Source organism: Uloborus diversus, chromosome 8 (genome assembly GCF_026930045.1).
Source record: "Uloborus diversus isolate 005 chromosome 8, Udiv.v.3.1, whole genome shotgun sequence".
NCBI classification, from domain to species: Eukaryota; Metazoa; Arthropoda; class Arachnida; order Araneae; family Uloboridae; genus Uloborus; species Uloborus diversus.
In genome coordinates, this window is record NC_072738.1 from 42386870 (window position 1) to 42408647 (window position 21778).

The 21778-nt window shown below is 32.8% G+C and overlaps 1 protein-coding gene across 1 annotated transcript; it reads left to right on the top strand.

Annotated features, from left to right (window-relative positions):
* Positions 1 to 2976: 2976 nt before the first annotated feature.
* LOC129227545 (BLOC-1-related complex subunit 8 homolog) lies at positions 2977 to 18452 on the top strand (the record flags this gene model as incomplete). Its single annotated transcript, XM_054862123.1, is given in 4 exon segments — positions 2977 to 3066; positions 11970 to 12082; positions 12545 to 12609; positions 15375 to 18452. Coding segments are annotated over 4 exon segments (650 nt in total), but the record flags the coding sequence as incomplete, so codon positions are not given.
* Positions 18453 to 21778: the final 3326 nt, after the last annotated feature.

The following is a 21778-nucleotide window of genomic DNA, read 5'->3' on the forward strand; positions in this document are numbered from 1 at the left end:
CTCTAGAGAGAAGGAAGATCCAAGTTGTTTACTTGTATCAGTGATGGTGGGGCAGGCAGTGTCTTCCATTCCTTAAATTTCAGAAATTACCCTCGCCTGATATTCAGAGTTGGTGAGAGCAGTGGAGATAAATAAAGTAGTGCTATAACCCTCTTTGGCCAAGAGATCTGCTTGTTCGTTACCCATAATGTCCACATGGGACAGAATCCACTGGAAATGGACATCATGGGACTCTTATATGTGCTTAAAAGTTTCTGGAGAAGAACGACTCAAGTTTTGTCTCAAACAGTAATCAATTATCCATGTGTTGAAGAGAACTTCTGCTATCAGAGAGAATCCAGTGATCACCAAAGTTGCATTCATTGAGAACTGTTTTAAGGCCATGTTCAATTGCAAAAAATTGTTAATGCAATACTGCAGGGGTGCTCCTCCCCCCCCCCCCGAGAACAATGGCTCAACCCCTGAATATTGTGCCCCCCCCCCCCCAAAAATACCCCTCAAAAACCCTTTTCCTATAAACTTCTATGGCATTCAATGGTAAAATGTAACAAGTAAAGAATTAAATGGTAAAATGTAAAATTGAAAAAATATTCAGTGCAAAAGGATAAAATGTAAAAACAAGTTAGAAGTTAATAAGGTCAATCAGTCTGTAAATTCCTGTTGCTTTTCTCTGGCCTTCCAGTATCTGTTGTTTCTGGACACTTCTGGGCATTCCTTGAGGTGCTCCGCATCCATAACAGTGTCTCTGCCGCACATTGTACAGTTTGGGGAATAAAAGATATTGAACTTAAAAAGGTGTCCCACAAGGCAATTATGTCCTGTCTCTACATGAAAAGCTGCAGCAGTGTATCTTTAGGTGTGGCTTTAATTTGAAGCTCCAGCTCTTATGTTTAATTTGAAGAGTCTGCTTGGATCAAAAGTCAAAATTAATATTTTATTTTATTCTGCATACTGTAGTGGAATAAGGGACAAGATTCTGTGTAATTTGTAATATTCCCCCCCCCCTTTTTTTTGCTAGGAAATCAGCCATTTCATTGCCATATTTTCTGCTTTGAGCCGGAACCCACTGCAAAATATTCATTAATATAGGGTCAGACGGGGCAATTATGGGTCAAAATACTATAACATCTTAATATTTTCTTAAGTATAAAAGATAAAATGATTTAATTTTGCATGGAGTAAGCTTACACAATTTAGAAATTATTCAAATAATCCCTTTACCTAAAATTAAATAATTATTATTTAAATTAAATGAGTGACCAGGAATTACCCTGGATCGGGGCAATTATGGGTCACACATGGGGCAAATATGGGTCATCCCCTTTTTTTGAAGTAATCCATGTCAAAGTAACTAACTATTCTAATTTATCATTTCTTAGCCCACTAAGAGTCTTTTTAATGATAAAAAGTTTTATGTTTAAGAAATAACACATTATAATTGAAATAATTTGATGTTACTCTTACTAGCCGACTACAATTGGCTATTGCTCTAAGCCCACAATTCGATGAAGAAATTTCTTTAATAGTTGTATGCTACCTTCATCATTTATGTTTCTATCGACTGCAAGAATTTCTCTTTTCAATTTCAATTAACTAGATTGAAAAAAATGCACTTATTTCAAATTACTTCTAGAAATGTCTCGCTTAAACAAACTAAAGTTTCCGACACCTTGTTCTAGAAAATTCATTTCTGCTTTTTCTTTGTCCAAAATTTAAGTTACTTTCCCAATGTAGAATATGTTGCTTATCATCATACACAACAAAGTATATCTGATTTTAAAGTACAGAATGAATTCAGTTATAGCACCATCTTTTAACATTTTTAAAATAGGATTGTTTTTGCAATTGTGTTATTGTAAATTCTTCCCTATTTTTGTCGTTGTCATAAACAATTCCAAAATAAGCTCATTTTGCATTTAAACGCTGTCTATATCAGTTTGTTGGGGTCCTTTTTTTTTGCAAGCAGGGTTTTTCTCATTGACTATGTTTGTAAATTCGATTTCTCTTGCAGTTACAAGACAGACATTGACTACATTAGTGAATTCGATTTCTCTTGTAGTTTCAAGATAGACAAGCGAGTTTGATTTGTTATAACTATCGAATTTGTCTCCTTATTTGGTACTAAAGTGATTTGCATTAATTTGTTGCTTATTTTGCTTCTTGATGTGTGCCATAATTGCATGCTGACATAAATTATCTTCAAAGCTGAAATTGATTTGAAGGGCATGATACTTAGCAGTAATTAAAGATGATAAAATATCTAATGTTGGACTTGGAGCATTAAAATTTCTTTTAAGAGAGAGTTTGGCATAGAAAAGGATAAGTTGAAGTTAATACTTATATTATTCACATAGAAATAAATAAGAAAAACATCTAAAATATCAAAAAATATACTGACCCAGAATTACCCCGCTAGACTGGGGTATAAATCAGCATACTTTTAAGTTAACTTTTTTTTAAAAAGAAGAAAAAATGTATGTAGGTATGAAAAGTTTAGATTATTTGCTATTGAAAAACAACACCAACAAAATTATTCCTTCAACAGTGTTTCACCAACATAAATCTTGAAAAAAATCATGATTTTCCGAGGCAATCTTTTTTTGAAGATATTTTTATAGAAGTTTGAAAACTATTTTTTCTCTCTTATTTACTTCACTGATGTATTGTTTTTGACCTTGGTATAGGAAAATTAAATGTATAAGGATGACTTAGCATAATTTAGTTTTTTTGCAAAAACATTTTTCAACAGTAAAAAGTTGGTGACCATTATTTACCCTAGAAAGAGAGTGACCCATAATTGCAACGTGTGACCCTAAGTTTTCTATTAATGGATGCGAGAGTATTTATTTTAATGTCAAGAAAATTTAGCTATGTCTGGACTTGTATATGCAATTTCTATTGAAAGATGTACCTTAAAATATTGGACCCCATCCAGCTAAGTTATTGAAACTGAACTTTTAAATTATTTGTTTTCAGACTCTTTTCAAATTCCTCTTGCCCATTCAGTTGGGACTTCTAACACAACTGGAACTTCAGATCCTGAACTAGAAAATAAAGTTAAGAAAGGTATGCAAACCTACAATCTTAAATAATTAAAAACTGAGCGTATGTACCTAAGTATCTATGTATGTTAGGGGTGCGACATCGATGTCGATGTTTTGGAAACATCGATGTTTTTGTTAAAACATCGATGTTTTACTTTCGATGTTTTGGTTTCGATGTTGATGTTTTTGTATTATAACTAAAAATTATAGCAAAATTTGCTCCAATTTTCTCGCTAGGTAATTAAATTTATGTATGGAATTGCTCCAAAAATGTCATTTATTTGCGCACATTTAAAAATATCGATTTTTCTGTGTAAAGGATGATTTTTTGAAAGATCACTACAAGATGGTAAAAGATAACTGGAGGGTGAGGATGAGGTCAAAGCTATTGGAAGAACTCGACAATGGTAGTCTGTTGCCAGTTCTTGCAGTCGATTCTAAGACTCCAATTTAAAGGAGAATCCTATATATTACTACTGTGAATATTATAACTGTACAAATTCAGAACTGTTAAAAGTTGTGTTGAAGTATTTGATAGTGATGGCGACTTTTGTTTCATCGGAAAGAGTTTTATCTCTGCCGGGTGGAATAGTAAGCGAAAAGAGAAATGCGCTTAAACACCAAATATTGGGGGTTACTTATCGTCTACCCCGGGGCGGATACAGACTAACATTTTAGGGGGCTCATCTAAAGAGTGTCCCTCACCCCTCCTCCATGAATAAACCTATGGTTTTTGGTAAGAAAAATTTCTGAAACTGCTTAGGTGTTTAAAAAATACCACATCGGTCAGGGATATGGCACCTAATAGGAAAAAACCTCACGAATAAATTTTATAAACAATGAAAAGAAGAAGTATTTCAAGTATTTACTTGTAAAAATAATTCAAAAACTGAAACAAAAACTGAAATTATTTACATTTTATCCATAAAGTCTTTGAATACGATACGAACGAATAATATTGTCGACGTTTTAGGGGGGGGGCATGACCCCTATGACCCTCTCCTTGTATCCGCCACTGCCTAGGTGGGCACCACTGCGAGAACCTATGTATAATGAGATTTTGTGCTTACACGACACTCGAAGTTTACATTTCTTGCACAATAATAAATCCTAAACACTGATTTAAACTAATAAACTATTTACAGCACCAATTAAAAATAAACTCAGCACGACTAAAAACTGAACTATCTAAAAATTACAACAGAAAGAAATTTTAATCTATAGAGACTTTACAGGAAAAAAAAAACATTTATGGACTCAAATGTTTTATCGATTGAAGCGATGCCTGAAGCTTTGGATATGGTTTTACAAAAACTATCGTTGATTAAATTTGTTGCTTATAAAAGCAAACGGGCGTCAGACACTTCTTTATTACTTTTCATTATACTGGCTCCTGAACTCAGCGCCGCAGACTAACTGTCTCGAGAAAAGCTATTTTTACTGTCTACATATTTTAAATACATGTGCTATAAATAGAAAAGTGACAGTTAATACCCCCTCCCCCAAAATAAAAAAAAATCGAGACCTATTTACTGTTTCTTATTATGGTTTCGGTCCGGCTTTTTTTTTTTCAAGCAGTCATTTTCACTATTCAAATGCAATGAACCTTGAAACAGATTACAAAGTATTGTCGCAGATTGTGATGGGATGAGGGGGTCATGATCCCCCCTCCTCCTCCTTGTATACAGTTCTTATGGTTTCGATCAAGTTTTTTATTTTTTCGAGCAAACATTCAAATACTGTTGCGGGTTGGGGGGGGGGGGTTGTTATGAACCCCTCACTCGTATCCGCCACTGCGTCTACCCTCAATAAGTTGTCCACCAATTACTCACAATTTGTGTTTAACTTTTTTGCACTAACAGTTCAAAACATATTTCTTGCTCTTAATAATAATTGTCAGAATTAATTTTGTAACTTTTAATATATTTTGCACAACTCTTTCTCATCATACAACTGACTGTAAGTGCTATGATATATTTTTTCGCAGATTTAACGAGTTTGTATTAATTGTTGCATGTCTTATCATTTTTTGTCTTATTATAGTACCAAGATGTTGCGAAATTGTTCCTATTAAATTGTATTTATGATTTGCAGTTCAGTACTTTCAATATATTCGTGGGGTTCGTATTCTTTTGTATTGCTTAAATTAGACGCAATGCCCTGATCCATTAAGAAACATTTGTTAGAGATTATCATCTATGTAAGTTTGTAGTGTAGTATACTAAAAAATGTATGTTAAATATTGACAAAACGATCGATGTTTTAAAACATCAATGTTCAGAAACATCGATGTTGTTTGGTCAATGTATCAATACTATCGATGATTTAATTTCCAACATCGATGTTCTGAAACATCGTTGTTTTGCCATCGATGTCGCACCACTAATGTATGTATCCATGTATGTCCAAGCTTCTTCTCCCGAACGACAGTGAACTGACCACCAAACCAGGTATCGATGGATTCGTAATCTTCCCGTCTTCATGTTTGGCTATTTAACATAATCCTCCGATAATAATTAGTGGATATATCAATTAAAAACTATTAATTATTACACTTAGATTTTGACATAAAATCCCTATTTTTCAAAGGCTTTCCTCCATTCAAATAGGAAGTTGCAACCTATTAAATGTTCATATATTGACTATTGGATATTGTTAATTGACCCTCAAAACTAAAAAATTCACCATCGCCAAATTTTAAAACACCGTGGTTGATTTTTAATGAATTTTTAAAAATCCACGCGCAAAAGTGCGCTCTTCTGAAACGTCACGAGCCTACGTCACAGGGCGCGAATGGGCAGCCTTCCGCCGAAGATCCCTTGTTTTCGCTAGGGACATTTTGAGCGCGCTGATATTTTTATTTTTTAGAAATTCAATAATCCTTTTGAACACACTATGGAGGTCGGATTCGTTACAGCACAATCTAAATAATCTTCCTCAAGTAATGTCAATGATGATATTCGAATATTTACGAGAGGATGAGAGGTTTAATGTTCCAGAAACGCGAGGAGTTAAATGCGAGAAGATAAGCCTTTTACGTTTCGTCTTCGAAGTCGAAAAGCACGTTCTGCGGTTTCTCCCATGACGTGGGAACCGGTTCGCTAGCGTTTCTCTCCTATCGGAAGAGCGCATGACGTCACTTCCGATGCCATTTGACGTCACAAGGGCTTGAACTTTGAAAATTAATTTTAAAAAAACTACTTATCGTAGCGCAAAATTTTTTTCACCTATGATGTTCATACATGTTACTCTATCATATAAAAATAAAATTGAAAAAACAAATACTTCCCTATTATTATTCAGCGCTTCATCTCAACTTTCCGCAACAATGCTTTTATTAAAATGTATAACGGTGAAGAAAATCATTGAGATGAAAGATCTGTTGCCATTTTTTTGCTCAAATATGAACAGGTAAAACTCTTGTTTTTGTTTTGAGGCTTTTCCTGTAATCGGGATTTAAAATGTTTACTTTTTGGGGTTTCTTCCGCAATCTGCCTCAAAACTTCACTGACTTTTTTTTGGGTTCAAGCCTGAGTGTTGAACTCGAGAGTTCAACACTTGTTCTTTTAGAGGTGGACCGTGCAAAGCCGGGCGATGCAGCTAGTATTTAAATATTTTTTGTGTTCACATTAGATCTTATTATTTTTCTTTCATAAATATTTGCGATTCAGATCAGGGTTCGAAAATATGATATTTTCGAAAATATATGATATTTTGATACATGTCCGATATTTTCAATTAGCACAAACTAAAGTCTTCAAAATAGTAAATGCATCCTCAAATCACTCTTTCTAATGTTATAATTGCAATATGTAGACTTAAAATTAATGTTTCTTTTATTATTTATATCTAATGTTTCATTTTACATTTTTATCAATTTTAATGGAGTTAATTTAGCATTAGCTGCTTTACTCATTTTTCTTCTGTTAGCTACTTTTACAGCTATATGATTCAGAAATAAATAATATGCATTAGTTGGTGACAGTCACAAGACATTTTCTTTTTTTCTGAACAATGTTTAAAATTTAATTAAGCACTTTTAATATGAATTAAAATTGTTAAATTACTAATAATATTATCCATATAAAACACAAGTAAAAAAGGAATGTTATATTACTTTGTTATATTAATGATGTATTATACATCATAAAAATATAGTAGGGGAGAGGAGGGAGGATTGGGACACTTTTCACATAAATGGTTCTTATTCATAATCTTCTACTTATTCATAAAAGCAAAAGCTCGCACAATAAACTTGCATATTATAACTACATTTTAAAAATATACACAATGTTTAAACATTTTATTATTTTCACACTTGACTAATTTCAAATTTCAAGAATTTTGTCCCATTCCTCCCTCCTGGGTGGGAGGAGTGGGACACAGAAAAATTATTACAGAAAAATTATTAAAAGGTCATAATTAGAAAGGTCCACATTAAAAGAAAAACAAGACTGCTCTACTGGTCCCACCAACCAATTGTGGTGGCGGTAATTTCATGATAATATCTGTTTTATCTATAATGCTACAGTCATCCTGTTGAGGAAAATTAAATTTTCATGTCCTTTTTCATAAATCTTGCATTGTAGCTTTCAGTATCATAAATGCTCTCCACCCTTGCAAAATAGTTGGGGGTGGGGGGGGTTTAGCAATTTGCTTATTTTTGCTGACAACGGAAGGGGGGGATGTTTGAATGATGCTTAAGTAAGACATTTTCAAAAATCTTAAATTGTAAAAAAAAAAAAAAAAAAACTAGAAAAAAATTTCAAATGGCTAAGTTCTTTTAAAATTGTGATCTAAGAATCTTTCTTAAATATAAGGAAATTAAACAAGCATTTTTTTTAATAAGGTCTCATTTTTTTTAAAATTGAATTTTTACTGTTAAGGAAAGTGGGGGGGGGGTTGCTATTAGTAGGGCTCGACCGATGGCATTTTTTGGCCGATGGGCCGATGCCGATTGTTGGCCGATTGTTCAAAGACGGCCGATGGCCAAAAAAAAAAAAATGGTACAATTGTCATGGATTTAAAGGATCATTGATTCATTTCACTTTACTTCCTTTCTTCGAATAAGGAATTGTAATCACAAAAAAAAAAAAATCAAATTTTGACCTAAATTTCTATTTTACGATCACCCAATTTCTTCACAAGTTTTTTCGGCACATCTGTACATGCATATGTACTTAAGAACATGTGGATGGCCGAAATATCCATTTTGAACGTCTCCTCAGTTAATTATCGCAAATTGTCTTGTGATGTCTTCATGCGCGTAAACTTACGTCACTCAAAAACGTTATGAAATAGTAAGTTGAAAACTCATACGCACGTAGTATGATCTGAAAGTTAGAGGATAAGTTGTATGAAACCGAACCCTGAATAGTTCACATTACCGAAGCACATCTATCTACAAAATAGTCACCTTGAACGACTATGCACTTCTGCCAACGTTCGTATAGCTTTTTAGAAACACTCCTGGAAGACATTTTTCGCAAACTCCTGTAAGATGTCTTAAGCTGCTGCTTTAACTTCATCGTGGGGAAGAAGGCGACTTTCATGTTGAGGATGCACGGTTCGATTGGTCAATACTCTGATACGACAAGCAAATAACGTAACGTTTCGTCGGACTTAACTCCGTGTGACTTTTACCTGTTCCGAGCAAAAAAACTTTTGGATGGACGCCGCTTTCTTCCGTCAGGAGAAGATAAAGCTGCATCATAGAAGGTAGCGAAAAATTGGCTTCCAGGAGTGCTTCCAAAAGTTATATGAACACTGGCAGAAGTACATAGTCTCTCAAGATAACCTTTCGAAAGTGGATGTGCTTCTGTAATGTGAACTATTCTGGGTAAGGTTTTATACAGCTTGTCCACGAACTTTTGGATTGTTCTACGTACAATCTGTATAAGGTGTAGTTATGCTTCTCCTTTTTTGACTGCTGTATGATGAAAGAGAAAGAACAACAGTTAAAAAAAGAAAGAAAGAAAGAAAGAAAAAAAAGGAAGAAAAACAAAGAGACTGTTTAATAACCTATTGATTTTTTTTAATTGAGCATATAACTAAGATTTCAGTAATATTGTAATGATGTATGGATTTAGGTACACTAAACATAGTTAAAAAACATTAAATTATGTTGTTAAATCATTCAAAAAAAAAAAGAATAAAACTATGAAACCGTCAACAAATTACGCAATTAAAGTGCAAAGATTGCACGTAGACATTTTTTGGTCATCAAATTAAACAAAAAGGTAACAGATAAATTACAATACTAAATCATAATAGGAATATTTTTATACTTATTTAAAATTTACGAATAGAAAATTTTGCATTTTTCAAAAAACTAAAACAGTGACATAAATTTTGCTGAAACAAAAAATAGCCATGAAAAGAGCGAGGTTCTTAAAACGCAGCTACAATAAACAAACTCAATATTAATACCAAGTTAATAACTGAATACATATACTACTTGATCTGATGTTATTGAATTATCTAATATTATCTGATATTATCTGATAATATTGAACAATTTGATTGTTTAATCTTTTATGAAGCTTTACAAACAAGTTCAAATTAAATTGTTCAATTTAGCAATAATTTTCTGAAATTTAAAAAATTGCGTAATAGAAAAACCTTGAAACTTTTCTATAAAATCGAAAATAACTTATTCATTGATTTTATATAAATACATAAAAATAGTTACTTACAACAGAAAAAAATCGATCGATATTAATAATACAAAAAAGATGGCGCATTACGAAATGGGGGGGGAGTCACCCTCTGATTTTACAGTAACTCACACTTCGGCCCCAACCTCGGCGTAATTTTTTTAGTACAGAACCGCTAAAACCAACGCCTCGGAAGAGTTTCTGAATCTATTTCAGCACTTCCGAAGAAAAAAATTCAAAAGTCACTTCGATTTCCGAATTATGTCACCATTCAAAACATCTTTAATCAATTTCTTACATTAATGCTCTAAATTCTTTCTAAACAATAGATAAAATTTGAAAAAAAAAATCGCTAATTTTATGAGTGGTGTTAGTTTTAAACAACTCAGAAGTATAACTAGAGTTTAATTTCAGAAATTAAGGAAGTGGGAGGAGGGGCACGCATGTGTTCTCGGAAATTCAAGAAATAGTCGTAAAAAATAGAGTTCAAAATAATCATAAACATTGAGCAGAAAAACCCTTTCAAAACTTGCACCCGAGTTTGTTTTGACGTGCAGTGGCGGATTTTAAATATAGCAAATGCGTGAGAGGCCCCTTAACCATATGGACACCGCAGGAGTTACAAAAATGCTTATGATAAATGTTTTACAATTTTTGTGATAGAGAAATAGGGCCCCAAAATGTATTTCGACGAGCCCCAAACTTGTAACTCCACCGAAGCGATACAGAAAAGACTGCATTACTGTGATTTATATTACAAACATCGAAAAATTAAAAATTACCGTCGGCTCAAGAGGAATCTAACAAAATGACACAAAAACCAGTTTCGCCATCTTATATTTGTTTCCATAGTCTCCAATTCGGCAATATATCACCAAATGATCGTCAGTCTGAGAGGCTATATTATTTTTGCATTGAAATAAGTAATTAATTGCCACAAAAAATGAGTAAACAGGCTTTTTTGAACACCCGATTGAAAACAAAAACGGAAGTGCGCAACTGGAACGTACGCACACCCCACATGCAAAAACTTATCCTTCTACAGTTTACCATTTTGGAGTTATAACTTATGAGAGATACATAAGTACATCCAGCAGCAAGAAACAACGCAATAATTAACTTGTTTGGTACCTGAATGCAGTATTAAAAACTCTTTCAGGGGTGACTAAAATAGAAATTCACACTGAATTTCAAGTAAGCATTTTTATATGAAAACAACCTTTACTTTGTATTAAAAGGTAAAACATCAAAGGTCCTTTTTTTTTTCTTCAAAAACATTGGCCAATTCCATCGGTTTTTCGATGTTTTTAAGGCCGATGGGCCGATGCTTCATGCAATTTAGCATCGGCCGCCGATGCCGAAGCCGATGGATAAATTGTTGAACCATCGCCGCCGATGCATCGGTCGAGTCCTAGCTATTAGCTTATGTTATTATTAAGGGGGGGTTGCGATTTGCTTATTTCTGCTGACAAGAGGGAGGAGAGGTCAAAAATTGATAAAAACATGTTTACATAATATTTGAACAGCCCCTTTACAGAAGGGACATATTTATGGGGCATGTCCCATTCCTCCCTCTTCGGAGTGTCCCATTCCTCCCTCTACACATTGCTTCAAAAAAATATTTTGTCGCATAAACCATGCTGGTTTTAGGCTTAATTAAATTGCAGATAAGCATACATTATATACTTAAGATTACAATGATAATATATTATGTTCGTTTTACATATTACATAAATAAAGAACTAAAACTAAAAATAGATTAGAAACTTACTTTGGAGGTGAGAAATTTAACTTTTTCTAACTATTAACTGAAACTTCCTGCTGGCAAAACTACAAGTATGAAACAAAAAGAAGCTATAAACAGGCCCTCTAGTGGTCAACCTGACAATAAAATAAAGTGATTTATTTTGCCATAATTTTAGCTGTCCCACTCCTCCCACTGTCCCATTCCTCCCTCCTCTCCCCTACATAACTTTTTGGTTGTTTTTAATAATAAATGAATAATTTTACTATGATTAATATACTTTTATATTGAAAATACCATAGTTGAAAAAATAAATATTGAAAATATCAAAATATCATGATATTTTCAAAATAAATATCGGATATATATCATGATATATATCGACTGATATATATTGGCGAACCTTGATTCAGATATTTGGGGAACTGTAATAACATCAATTTCCTCATATGCCTGTAAATCTAAATTAAATTTTTATGAAAAATTTGTATAAAAATGTGCATGAATTGTGTTTTCTTATTTTAGCTTCCGAAAAAATTTCTGAGAATTTGCATATATTTGCTAATGAACCTTCTTTAGCGTGCTACAGGCTACAAGAACATATTCACAAATCTCTTCCTCAATTAGTATTAAAAAGGGTAAGTTTAACTCCCTTCATAACAGTAGTTTACATGGCTTTTTTTTTTTTTTTTTTAAGGGATGTGGTGTTGATTGAATATGGAAATATTAGGGCATCTTATCAAACTAGTCCTTTTGGAGTGCTGGAGGGGACAATTGTCCTATCCTGGTTATTAGTATGATGTATGCATTGTTGTTCACACATGTGTATGTATTTTGGTTTTTTTAATCTAATTAAATTCAAATATTATGTTAAAAATTCTTAACCAAATATTCAGTATTATGCCCAATATTCAGTTTGAATTTTGACCAAATATTCAGTATTCGGCAAAAATTTGGTGTTTGATACCTTTCTAGTCTGAAGCCTGATATGGTCTTTACTAAACAGAAAAACATTATTTACTTTTTAAAATCCCATTTGTATTAAAAGAACAAGATTTTTATTTGGTTTAGTGTATTCAAAAGAATATTTTTTTTCTTAGATAGAAGTTAATCAAATGCATCGCGAACTTCAAGGGAAGTGCTATGATTTAGAGTATTCAATAAAGTAAGTTTTTCTTCCGACATTTATAATTCAATGACAATTTTTGAAATGTGTATTTTCATTGGTTTTGTATATTTAAATTTCATCATATATTTGCTTTTGTGATTAAATTGGGTGCAGACAGCAAAAGAAAATAATATCTTCAAAATAGTCTGAAAAACAATATAACAATGTGTCTAGAAGATTATTTTTATTTATTTATCAGTTATTCCTGTATCCTGAATGAAGTGAATGATAGCTCTCCTTGAACTTATTCATGTGTTGAAAAAAGAACAGAAAAAACTTTTTTGTTTTTTAAGACTAAATACTTTTTAAACATTTGTCAAAATTTCTGTTTTGTTTTTAAAATATGTTACATTTTGAGTCAAAAGGAAAGAGAATCAAGCCTGTTTTCAAAGTTAGTAACTTAACTATACAGGTTGGCGACAGGTCAGGAAAAAGTCAGGGAACTTTATTAATCAGGGAAATATCAGGGAATTTTGAAAAAATAATAAAAATTCAGGGAAAATTGGTTAAATGAAATTAAAATTTTTTTTTTCTTTGCAAAATTAAGTACCTAATTTCCAACGCATTTTCCGCCAATTATTTGTTTTAAAACTGTCAAATTGATGAGGTTCAGTTATACACTGCCGCATTTTTGTGCATCTTTTTTCCTCAATGTAAAAGTATTGAATCTTAGGATGAACTGCCTAATATAAGTCTGTAAAGAACAGTAGATAAGTCTGTATGTCTGCAAAGCTGTTTATTTTACATAGCTTGAATTTTCCTTCCACACGTTCCATGCTACGTAAAATAAACAACTCTACAGGCAAAGAGGAAGACATCATTAAGGATTTAGCTTCCTTGCATTTACTCATTATCTTGAAGTAATTAACATACTGTAATCACGATTTCAAGAAAAAATCTTTGTTTTCTAAAATAAAACTGATAAAATTTTAAAACTTATTACTTGGCATTTTTATTATTGCTAAAATTGAATGTTAATCAACTTTGTTTTTTGCCATTGTATTATTTGCTGTTGCCTCAGATTAAATGAAGGGTGGGGTGGGGGTGGGGGTCAGTCTTTAAAGTTCTTTTATTTTAAATCCATATGCATTGTATTTCAAAATGATTAATTGTTTTTTTGCATTTCATTGTTGTTTGTTACTAAAGTAATTGTTAGACTTTTTTTTCTTTTTGACAAATAATAAAATCATTTGAAATTGAGTTGTGTACATAAGTAAATAATTTTATTCTTTTTTAATAGTTAAAATGCTGTATTGATTTATTAAAACTTAAATTCTTGGTTAGAGAATATCAATATGACTGGTTGTTAAAAAGTTTCAATTTGTTTTACATTAATGTGTCTACTATTTACGTAAGTAAAACTACATTACTTCTATACTTTCACTATTACTTGTTATTCTTGCAGCAACAAATATACTGCTTGAAAATTCATTTCAAGATTATTTCCATATAAACTTTTTAGTTTTATCATGATTAGATATGTCTTTAAGAGTAGTTTTAATAATTTGTTAGAATTCTCATGTTTACTGGCTACTGGAAGTAAAGTATTTGTTTCAGATTTCCTATAATATTTCTCTGTAGAAAATTTAATATGCTATTTTTACTAAAAAAAGAAGCTTCTTTTCAATATATATTTTAAATTATCAGTTTAAACTGTTTTAACCCCCTCGCGGTTAGACAGTCCCAGAATTGACAAGATATCTAGTCAAGAACTGCAAGGTAGTTAAACACTGCACTTTATTTAATATGCAAGTTTTCAGGTAGGGCAAAGAAAGGAAACCATTATCATTGATAACATAAATAAGGGAAATTTGGGGAACTTAATCAGGGAAAGTCAGGGAACTTTTTTTTACAGTTTCTGTCTCCACCCTGCTATATCATATCAGTCAAGCTCAACTGGTGTGAATTCAACTGTTATATGAATATACTAGTGGTACCCGCACGGCTTTGCCCGTAATAGAAAAATCAAAAGGTCTTTTGGTTCACCTGTATATTTACAAATAATGTATGGTGAATTTTCTCGCCAATTGGCTTGTACCCATGTTACGGTTCCACGTTATGATAATTTCATATCTGGCCAATTGGCTTGTGCCCATGTTACGGTTCCACCTTATGATAATTTCGTAATTTACTCGTCCACCTTATGATATTTTTTTTCTTAAAATTGGAATAGAAAAAGAACCACATCGAATTTTCGAAAAATCGTTTCGAGGTGCACACCCCCATGCTACATACTAACTTTGTGTCAAATTTCATGAAAATCGGCCAAACGGTATAGGCGCAATGCGCATCACAGACATCCTACAGACATCCTCCGGACAGAGAGACTTTCAGCTTTATTATTAGTAAAGATTTCATGAAAATCGGCCAAACGGTCTAGGCGCTATGCGCGTCACAGACATCCTACAGACATCCTCCGGACAGAGAGACTTTTAGCTTTATTATTAGTAAAGATGAAGCCTACTGTCCAAATTTAGCGTTATGTTTATGTCTATAGATGTATGCTGCCATGGGAAGATAAAGCACCATATCTTCAAATTTTGCTTTTTTGTCATCTATTGTACTTTAACTTTATTGTGCAAGCTTGCTTATTTGGTTTCCGCTGAAAATAAAGCATGAAAAAACGCCAAATTCCAACTTTCCCGTTTTTTTAATATGGAATCCAAAACTCGTTTCTTCAAATGACCCCCTTCCCATGGCAGTATGGTTGTTTGCTTGATTTTATTCATTCTCCTCTTCATAAAAGTTTTTTCCCCTCTTAGTGCCATGAAATCCATGCAAAAAAGCCATGTTCATTTCCAAAACACCCAACAGTTGATACTTCAAGCCATTGCAGCAAAACAGAAGCTAAACAGTGAGGAGGCCAAAAAGACTGACAAAAAAAAGACGAGCATGTATCAGAGATTTTCGGGCTCTTTCGACCTGCCGAGCTCAATCTTGCCAACTGTTCCAACAGGCCTCAGTTCATCCGCTTCTGTCAGTGCAGATCTGAAGTTGTCTCCTGCACAAGCAATCAAGCCTTCTTCGGCATCGTCTTCTCCCAGGCGATCGAGGGCGTCTTCTGTGTCTTCGGTGCCAACAAGGGCAGCGCTCACCAGGCAACATTCTGCTTCTTGTTCACCCACAAAAAAAGATCGTGTGTAAGTGCTTGTTCATTGCTTTATGTTCGATGAATATTTAGACTGACTATTATGACTTGCTAATTGCAAATCGTAAAAGCTGATGGAGTTGATAAACGCATCCTTGCCTGCCATACATATGTGATAGATTATTTTATATTCACAAAAGTTACTACATTTTGTAAAAGTATCTACTCAATTTCAGTGAGTCAGATGAGTTTCAACTGAGCTTGTATAACAACCTATAATTTTTAGGTATTTTTCCATTATAGGTACTACACTTAATTCATGATTATTTTAATTTTATTTATTTGAATGCTGTTCTTGGTCAGAGTTACATAACTTCTTGTTTGGTAGTACCAGACATTATTTTGTCACTTTAATCAAATTTTAAACAAAGCAAGCTATTAAACAAGAAAAAGAGCTCTTTTAGAATAAAAATTAATCTGCCGTTTAGTTAAATTAACCCATTAATTTAACTAAATGGTTTCCAAATCAAAAAAAGCTGAATAAAAAATGTGTAAAGGTTCATCAAAGTTATTCATTGACTAAATGAAACAACTTTGAAAACATTATTAAATTTATAAAGTAATCTGGTAAATAAATATATCAAGTCTCTAAAATGCAGTAAAAGCTGTTTAAAATGTTAAGTATAAGGGGCAAACTTGGTAGCAACGTAAATCAGATTTCTATGTATTCACTTTGTTAAAAAGTAAACAAGTGGTCACACAAGTGTAGTACCTACAAGAGAAAAGTACAGTAAAGTCCACGTAATGGAATAGCCAATTTTCCTTGGAAAATTACTGTAATAAGCAGGATATTCCATTGGGATTAAAATAATCAACGGTTTGGTACATTGAAAATTAAGTGGGATATTCTTTTAACCGATATTATAATTAGCGGGCTTGCCTGTACCCAGTTTCAATTCTTTCTGAGGCTCCTTTTTTATGAACTTTCTGCTGCAAATGCTAGCAGTTGTATGGACATTGTAAGATGTATATATAGGTTCTCACTAATGTAAACAGATGGAAAAAATTCTTTTTTTGAACCTTAGTTTTATGGAATAAAATTCAAATACCTGAATTTTGAAAGAATCAGTGGAAACTACATATAGAGACCTAATGGATTCTAGAATATTAAAAGGTATCGACTCAAATTCAGAAATTATTGTTATGCTAAGTATTTTGATAATGATGTAAATGACAGCTTTTCACATTGTCTTGTGATATTATCGTGTTTGTCTCACCTTAGCAGTGCTGCAGAAAATATTTCTAATTTATTTTACTTACATTTTCTTATAACATTTTTTTGTTATGTTTGACATTTGAGGTGGTGACAGCACTACAATTATCATGTTTATTTCTATTGATGTCTAAGTTACAAAACCTCAGTTTTGTTGGAAGAAAAATTAGGCTGCTCTCCTTTGCCAACAACAACATAGCGATCAATGAAAGCTAGTCAAAATGACTCATCATTTTGATGGTTTCTGCATTGTCATTGCAAAGCACATAATGCAGCTACAGGCTTCAAGTTTCAGCAACTGCTTTAAAATGTCCTTAAAAGTTAAATTTTTTTTTGGAAAATCAAGTTTGTGTAAAAATTTATCATCATTTGTTTCCTGTTTGCATTCGTCAATATCTGGCATTAAACCCTCGAAAGACATGTGTATGCTGTTCTCCACAAATCTGTGATTTACAGTTTTAATATTTTCTTTTAACTTACAGTTATTGCTTTGTATACGGTGATAGTCATCATTAAACATCAAAGTTTCGGAACTTGTAACATGTTTACACATGAAAGTAAATATGTGGAGTCTTATAAATATTATTGGTAAAGATTATTATTTGAAAATGAATTATTTGCGCATTATTAGTACAGTATACCCTCGTTTTACGTGGGGGTTACATTCCAAGGAAATGCCACGTAAATTGGAACCTAATAGTAGTGTTAAAATAGGGGTTAGGTTCCGTAGATAAAAAAATACTTCATTCTAGTGATGACTAATTGTATAATAAGTTTAATGTGTACTTATATTGATTTTTATGCACAACATGCATAAAGAAAACAAACTAATTTCATGTTCTGTTTACAAAGAAGAGCTGGTTATGATAGTCTTTTGGTAGTCATTAAGAATTTTTCTCTGTCATTCTTTGCAGAGCATTAGTGCATCCATGATCACTTGCGTCATTTCCATGATAGACTCTTCTTTTACTAACAGATCAGAGAAATCATTTCTATTGTCTAGGAACGGCTCAAAATTTTCAATGTGAACTTTTTTGGTTGTGTGTCTACGAAGTGGGTATCCTCGTTGGTTTTGGCCTCCTTTGTCACTCCTAAAAACTCTTCTTCCAGTGAGTTCGGAACTGTGTGAGTTTAATCACTTTACTTCTAAAAAGAGCTCTGGAACCAATCGCATAAATTGTCTCCAGGGTCCCAAGTTTGGTTATTAGCACGCCAAAATGCAGTTTATTACATGTAATTTGCAATCTTTAGGAGTTTGGATTTTGAAAGAGAGGAAAATGTTATCTGTTTGCATTGTTGCGTCCGCGTAAAACCGAAACTCATCCACGTAAAATAAAATAATGGTGTCAAATCTTAAACCGTGCATAATCAAAACCGGGTAAAATAAACCAGCATAAAACGAGGGTCTACTGTGTTCAAATTTTTATAACAATTCTAGTCATTCATTTTTGTAAGAAGTTTTTAAAAAATAAAGTTTGGTTACTATTGTTTTTGAATTTCTTTTTATAACTAAGGTGTATATAATCATTTAAGCATAATAATTTCACATTAGCAAATGTTCATAATACAATGGAATTTTTGGAATTTTACACTTTCAATGAACTCTTCATAAACTCAAGTGCCTTATTTTATGATTCATTTATTGATTGACTATTTAAAATCTAATTCTAAGTAAGGGGCTGTCCATAAATGGTGTCACACTTTTTTTCACAGGGTATCACACTTCTTATTAACCCCTCTCCCTTGTCACAAACTCGCAATTTCACAAATCCTGTACCCTCCTCAAAGTGACATCATTTGTGGATAATTTGTAGGTTAGAGCCACTATATATACTGGCTGACGCATCAGCTTAAGTTTAGCCATTTTGGATTGGATTTTTCATTGTTGCAGAGCTAGGGTTACCAGAGCAAAGTTTCGGACTTTGCCAAATTGGTCAAAAAAAAAAAAAACTTTATTTAATAAACAATTCATGTGCCGCTAATAATTGCTCACAGTGAGGAATCGCCAAACCCAATAACTTGCCAGAAAAGACAACTACTCAAACACATGCTCCGATCCAAAATAGCCGATCTTAAGCTGATGCATCGTATATATAGGGGCCGTCCTGTAGGTTAACTGAGATCTTATATTGTTCATTGACAAAATGCAACTATCTTTCAAAATGTTGTGGTAATAGTCCTAGAGTGGTATAGTGTGCTATTAGTTAATTGGCATAACTACGCATTCTAGCTTATATTTTCAAAGTACTATCAAGGGCAGATACAAGGGAGAGACAATAGGGGGGATCATCTCCTCCTTTTTGAGATGAGATGCAGGGACTTGGTATTCTATAGATTATCAATTTTCAATATAGAAGTTCCAAAAATATAATTTAAAATTAACTTTGATTATGTTAGAAAAAAGAGGGCTCTTATCCGGAATTCTTGAAATGAAGTCTTGATACCATCTATTTTCTTTTCTTTTTTCTTTTTTTTTTGTTCCTGTTGTCTCAACACTGATGTGTTTATGTGTGGATTTCAATAGTAAATTTTTGTTTGAAAGATATTTTTATAATCTTGCTTGATTAATGAATAGAAAATTTAAATTTTATTCGCTCCATTTCTAAGTAAACAAATCATTCAAGATAAAATTATTTATTATTTATTTATATTACACATTATAGTACATTAATATTCATTATAATACACATAAAATTTGATATGTTTTGTAATAATGAATACACATAAGATAATAATGCATTTGAGACATAAAAGTAAAAATAGGCAAACATGAATGAAAGAGAGTATAATATATAGCTAATCTCATAAATACTGAATACTTCAAAACAAGAAATATTGTTCTGAAGGAGGAAATGGAAGTTTTAAATTCTATCAAAAACTGAAATTTTATTATTGGTTTGATATTTATTTATTTTAGCAAAAGATTTACATTATTAGTTTAACAATATGTATATTAGTATATATATATATATTTGAAAATGGCAGTTAAAGAGCAACTTATTGAATCTTGTCTATACAGTTCCACTTTTTTACCACTCAAGGACTTTTTCAATGGATTTTATGTTGACTTTTTTCGCTATGAAAACAGTTCAGTAGCAAACTCCAAGGAAGTCTCAAACACAGGGTTGTTGGCCATTAGATGGCATGAGAAATCTATGTTTCAAGACATATGCATGCACATATGTATACTAGGGTGGATCGAAAAAAATGAAATTTCGAATCTTAATTTGGAATACCCACCAAAAGCTGTGCATGTGTAAGAACAATACACATGCAAAATATTATTAAGTTTGAAGAACTCTTTAAGGGTCCTACCAAGGCTTAAATTTCTCCAAAAATAGGAAAAAATGTCAATTTTCCAAAATTTTTATGAAAATAATAAGGTTCAAAATTTTTGTTCTAATACCATTAAAATGTTTCCTTTTAACACGCTTTTCATGTATCTTCAAAATTATTTACATTCTTTGCAGTATCAGGTTCGCGCACAAATTTGTAAAATTTCGTGAAATTTCCAAAAACTGACTTTTTTCAAGCCTTTTTGCACATTGCAGTATTTTTTCGTTTTAAAGTCCATTTTTTTTTGCAATGACTGTGCAAAATGCAGTTTTAAGTGGAAATGAAATTATACTTTATTATATTAACTGCCCAGCACCTACGACAAGGAGCGTAATTACTTCAAACTGGACCAGTGGTAAAGTGTCGCACCTGTCTAGCAATTTTCTTATTGGATCTGCGAAAATTCACATGGACTGGCAGTTTCACCATCAAGTAATGTGAACAGGTGACGCAAAGGCTGCTCGTATGCAGTTTGCAGATTACCCATGGGACAGGATGTCCAATTTTATTCTCTATGGCCGCAATTGCACCATTCTTTTTTTCTGGTATTCGTGGCCGTGCCATTACAGCCAAAAGCTAAGAGATCCTTACGGCTTAAACAAATTTTCAGTTCAAAAATCGCATTGCTGTCGCGGCATGTTTTCCCGTTCCAGAAGTTGGCGTCACATGACCCAAATAAAGAGAATTGGATTTTTCAACCATGGGTTCCTCGCTTATGGTTCTTCTATGGTGTCTGTTTCCAACCATTTCTTTTTGTCATAGTTTTGACTTTTTGGCTATCAAAAAATGTACTTTTCAAACCCTTTCACTTCTAGTTTGCAGGTTTTGGAAAGAAGCACGTACTTCGTCTGTGACACCTGTGACACTTCTGCCGCTGTCTTCGAATTTTATTCCTATCAACGACTTTAGAGCGATAATTATTTGACACAGTACCAAAATCCTGTAATATTTCTGAAGCAATTGCTGCAGCACATCGCACATCTGTCAGAAATGCCGTACTGGTAGCACACTCTTGATAGCGTTGGCAGAGAAGCCTCATTTGTTCCACTTTTGAACTGACATCAACACCAAAAAATGTTGATGGCTGTGTTGGCGGGAGTATAGCCAAAGCCATTGCAAATTCTTCTTCTTCTGGAATTGAAATAAAACTTTGCTGTTCCTCATCAGTGTTATTACAGCATCTCGTTACGTAAGTGAAAATCGGAAAAAATTATTGATCCTGTCATTCAACGAAATGCCTATTTTTGCCACCCGGAAAATATTCTCTTAACAGTGATCACTGATGAACGAAGTACATCAGAGAACTGACTTTGCGAAGATTTTGAAGGCCAGACAAGTGGCTTTTGTTCATGAAGAAATAAGAGAATTCTATAATTCAATTATTAACTTTAATGCATCAGATTATTCTGATGTTATCAACCGGCAAGAATGTGCAATAACTGCCACCCCTCTCCTATTTTAGCTGGCAT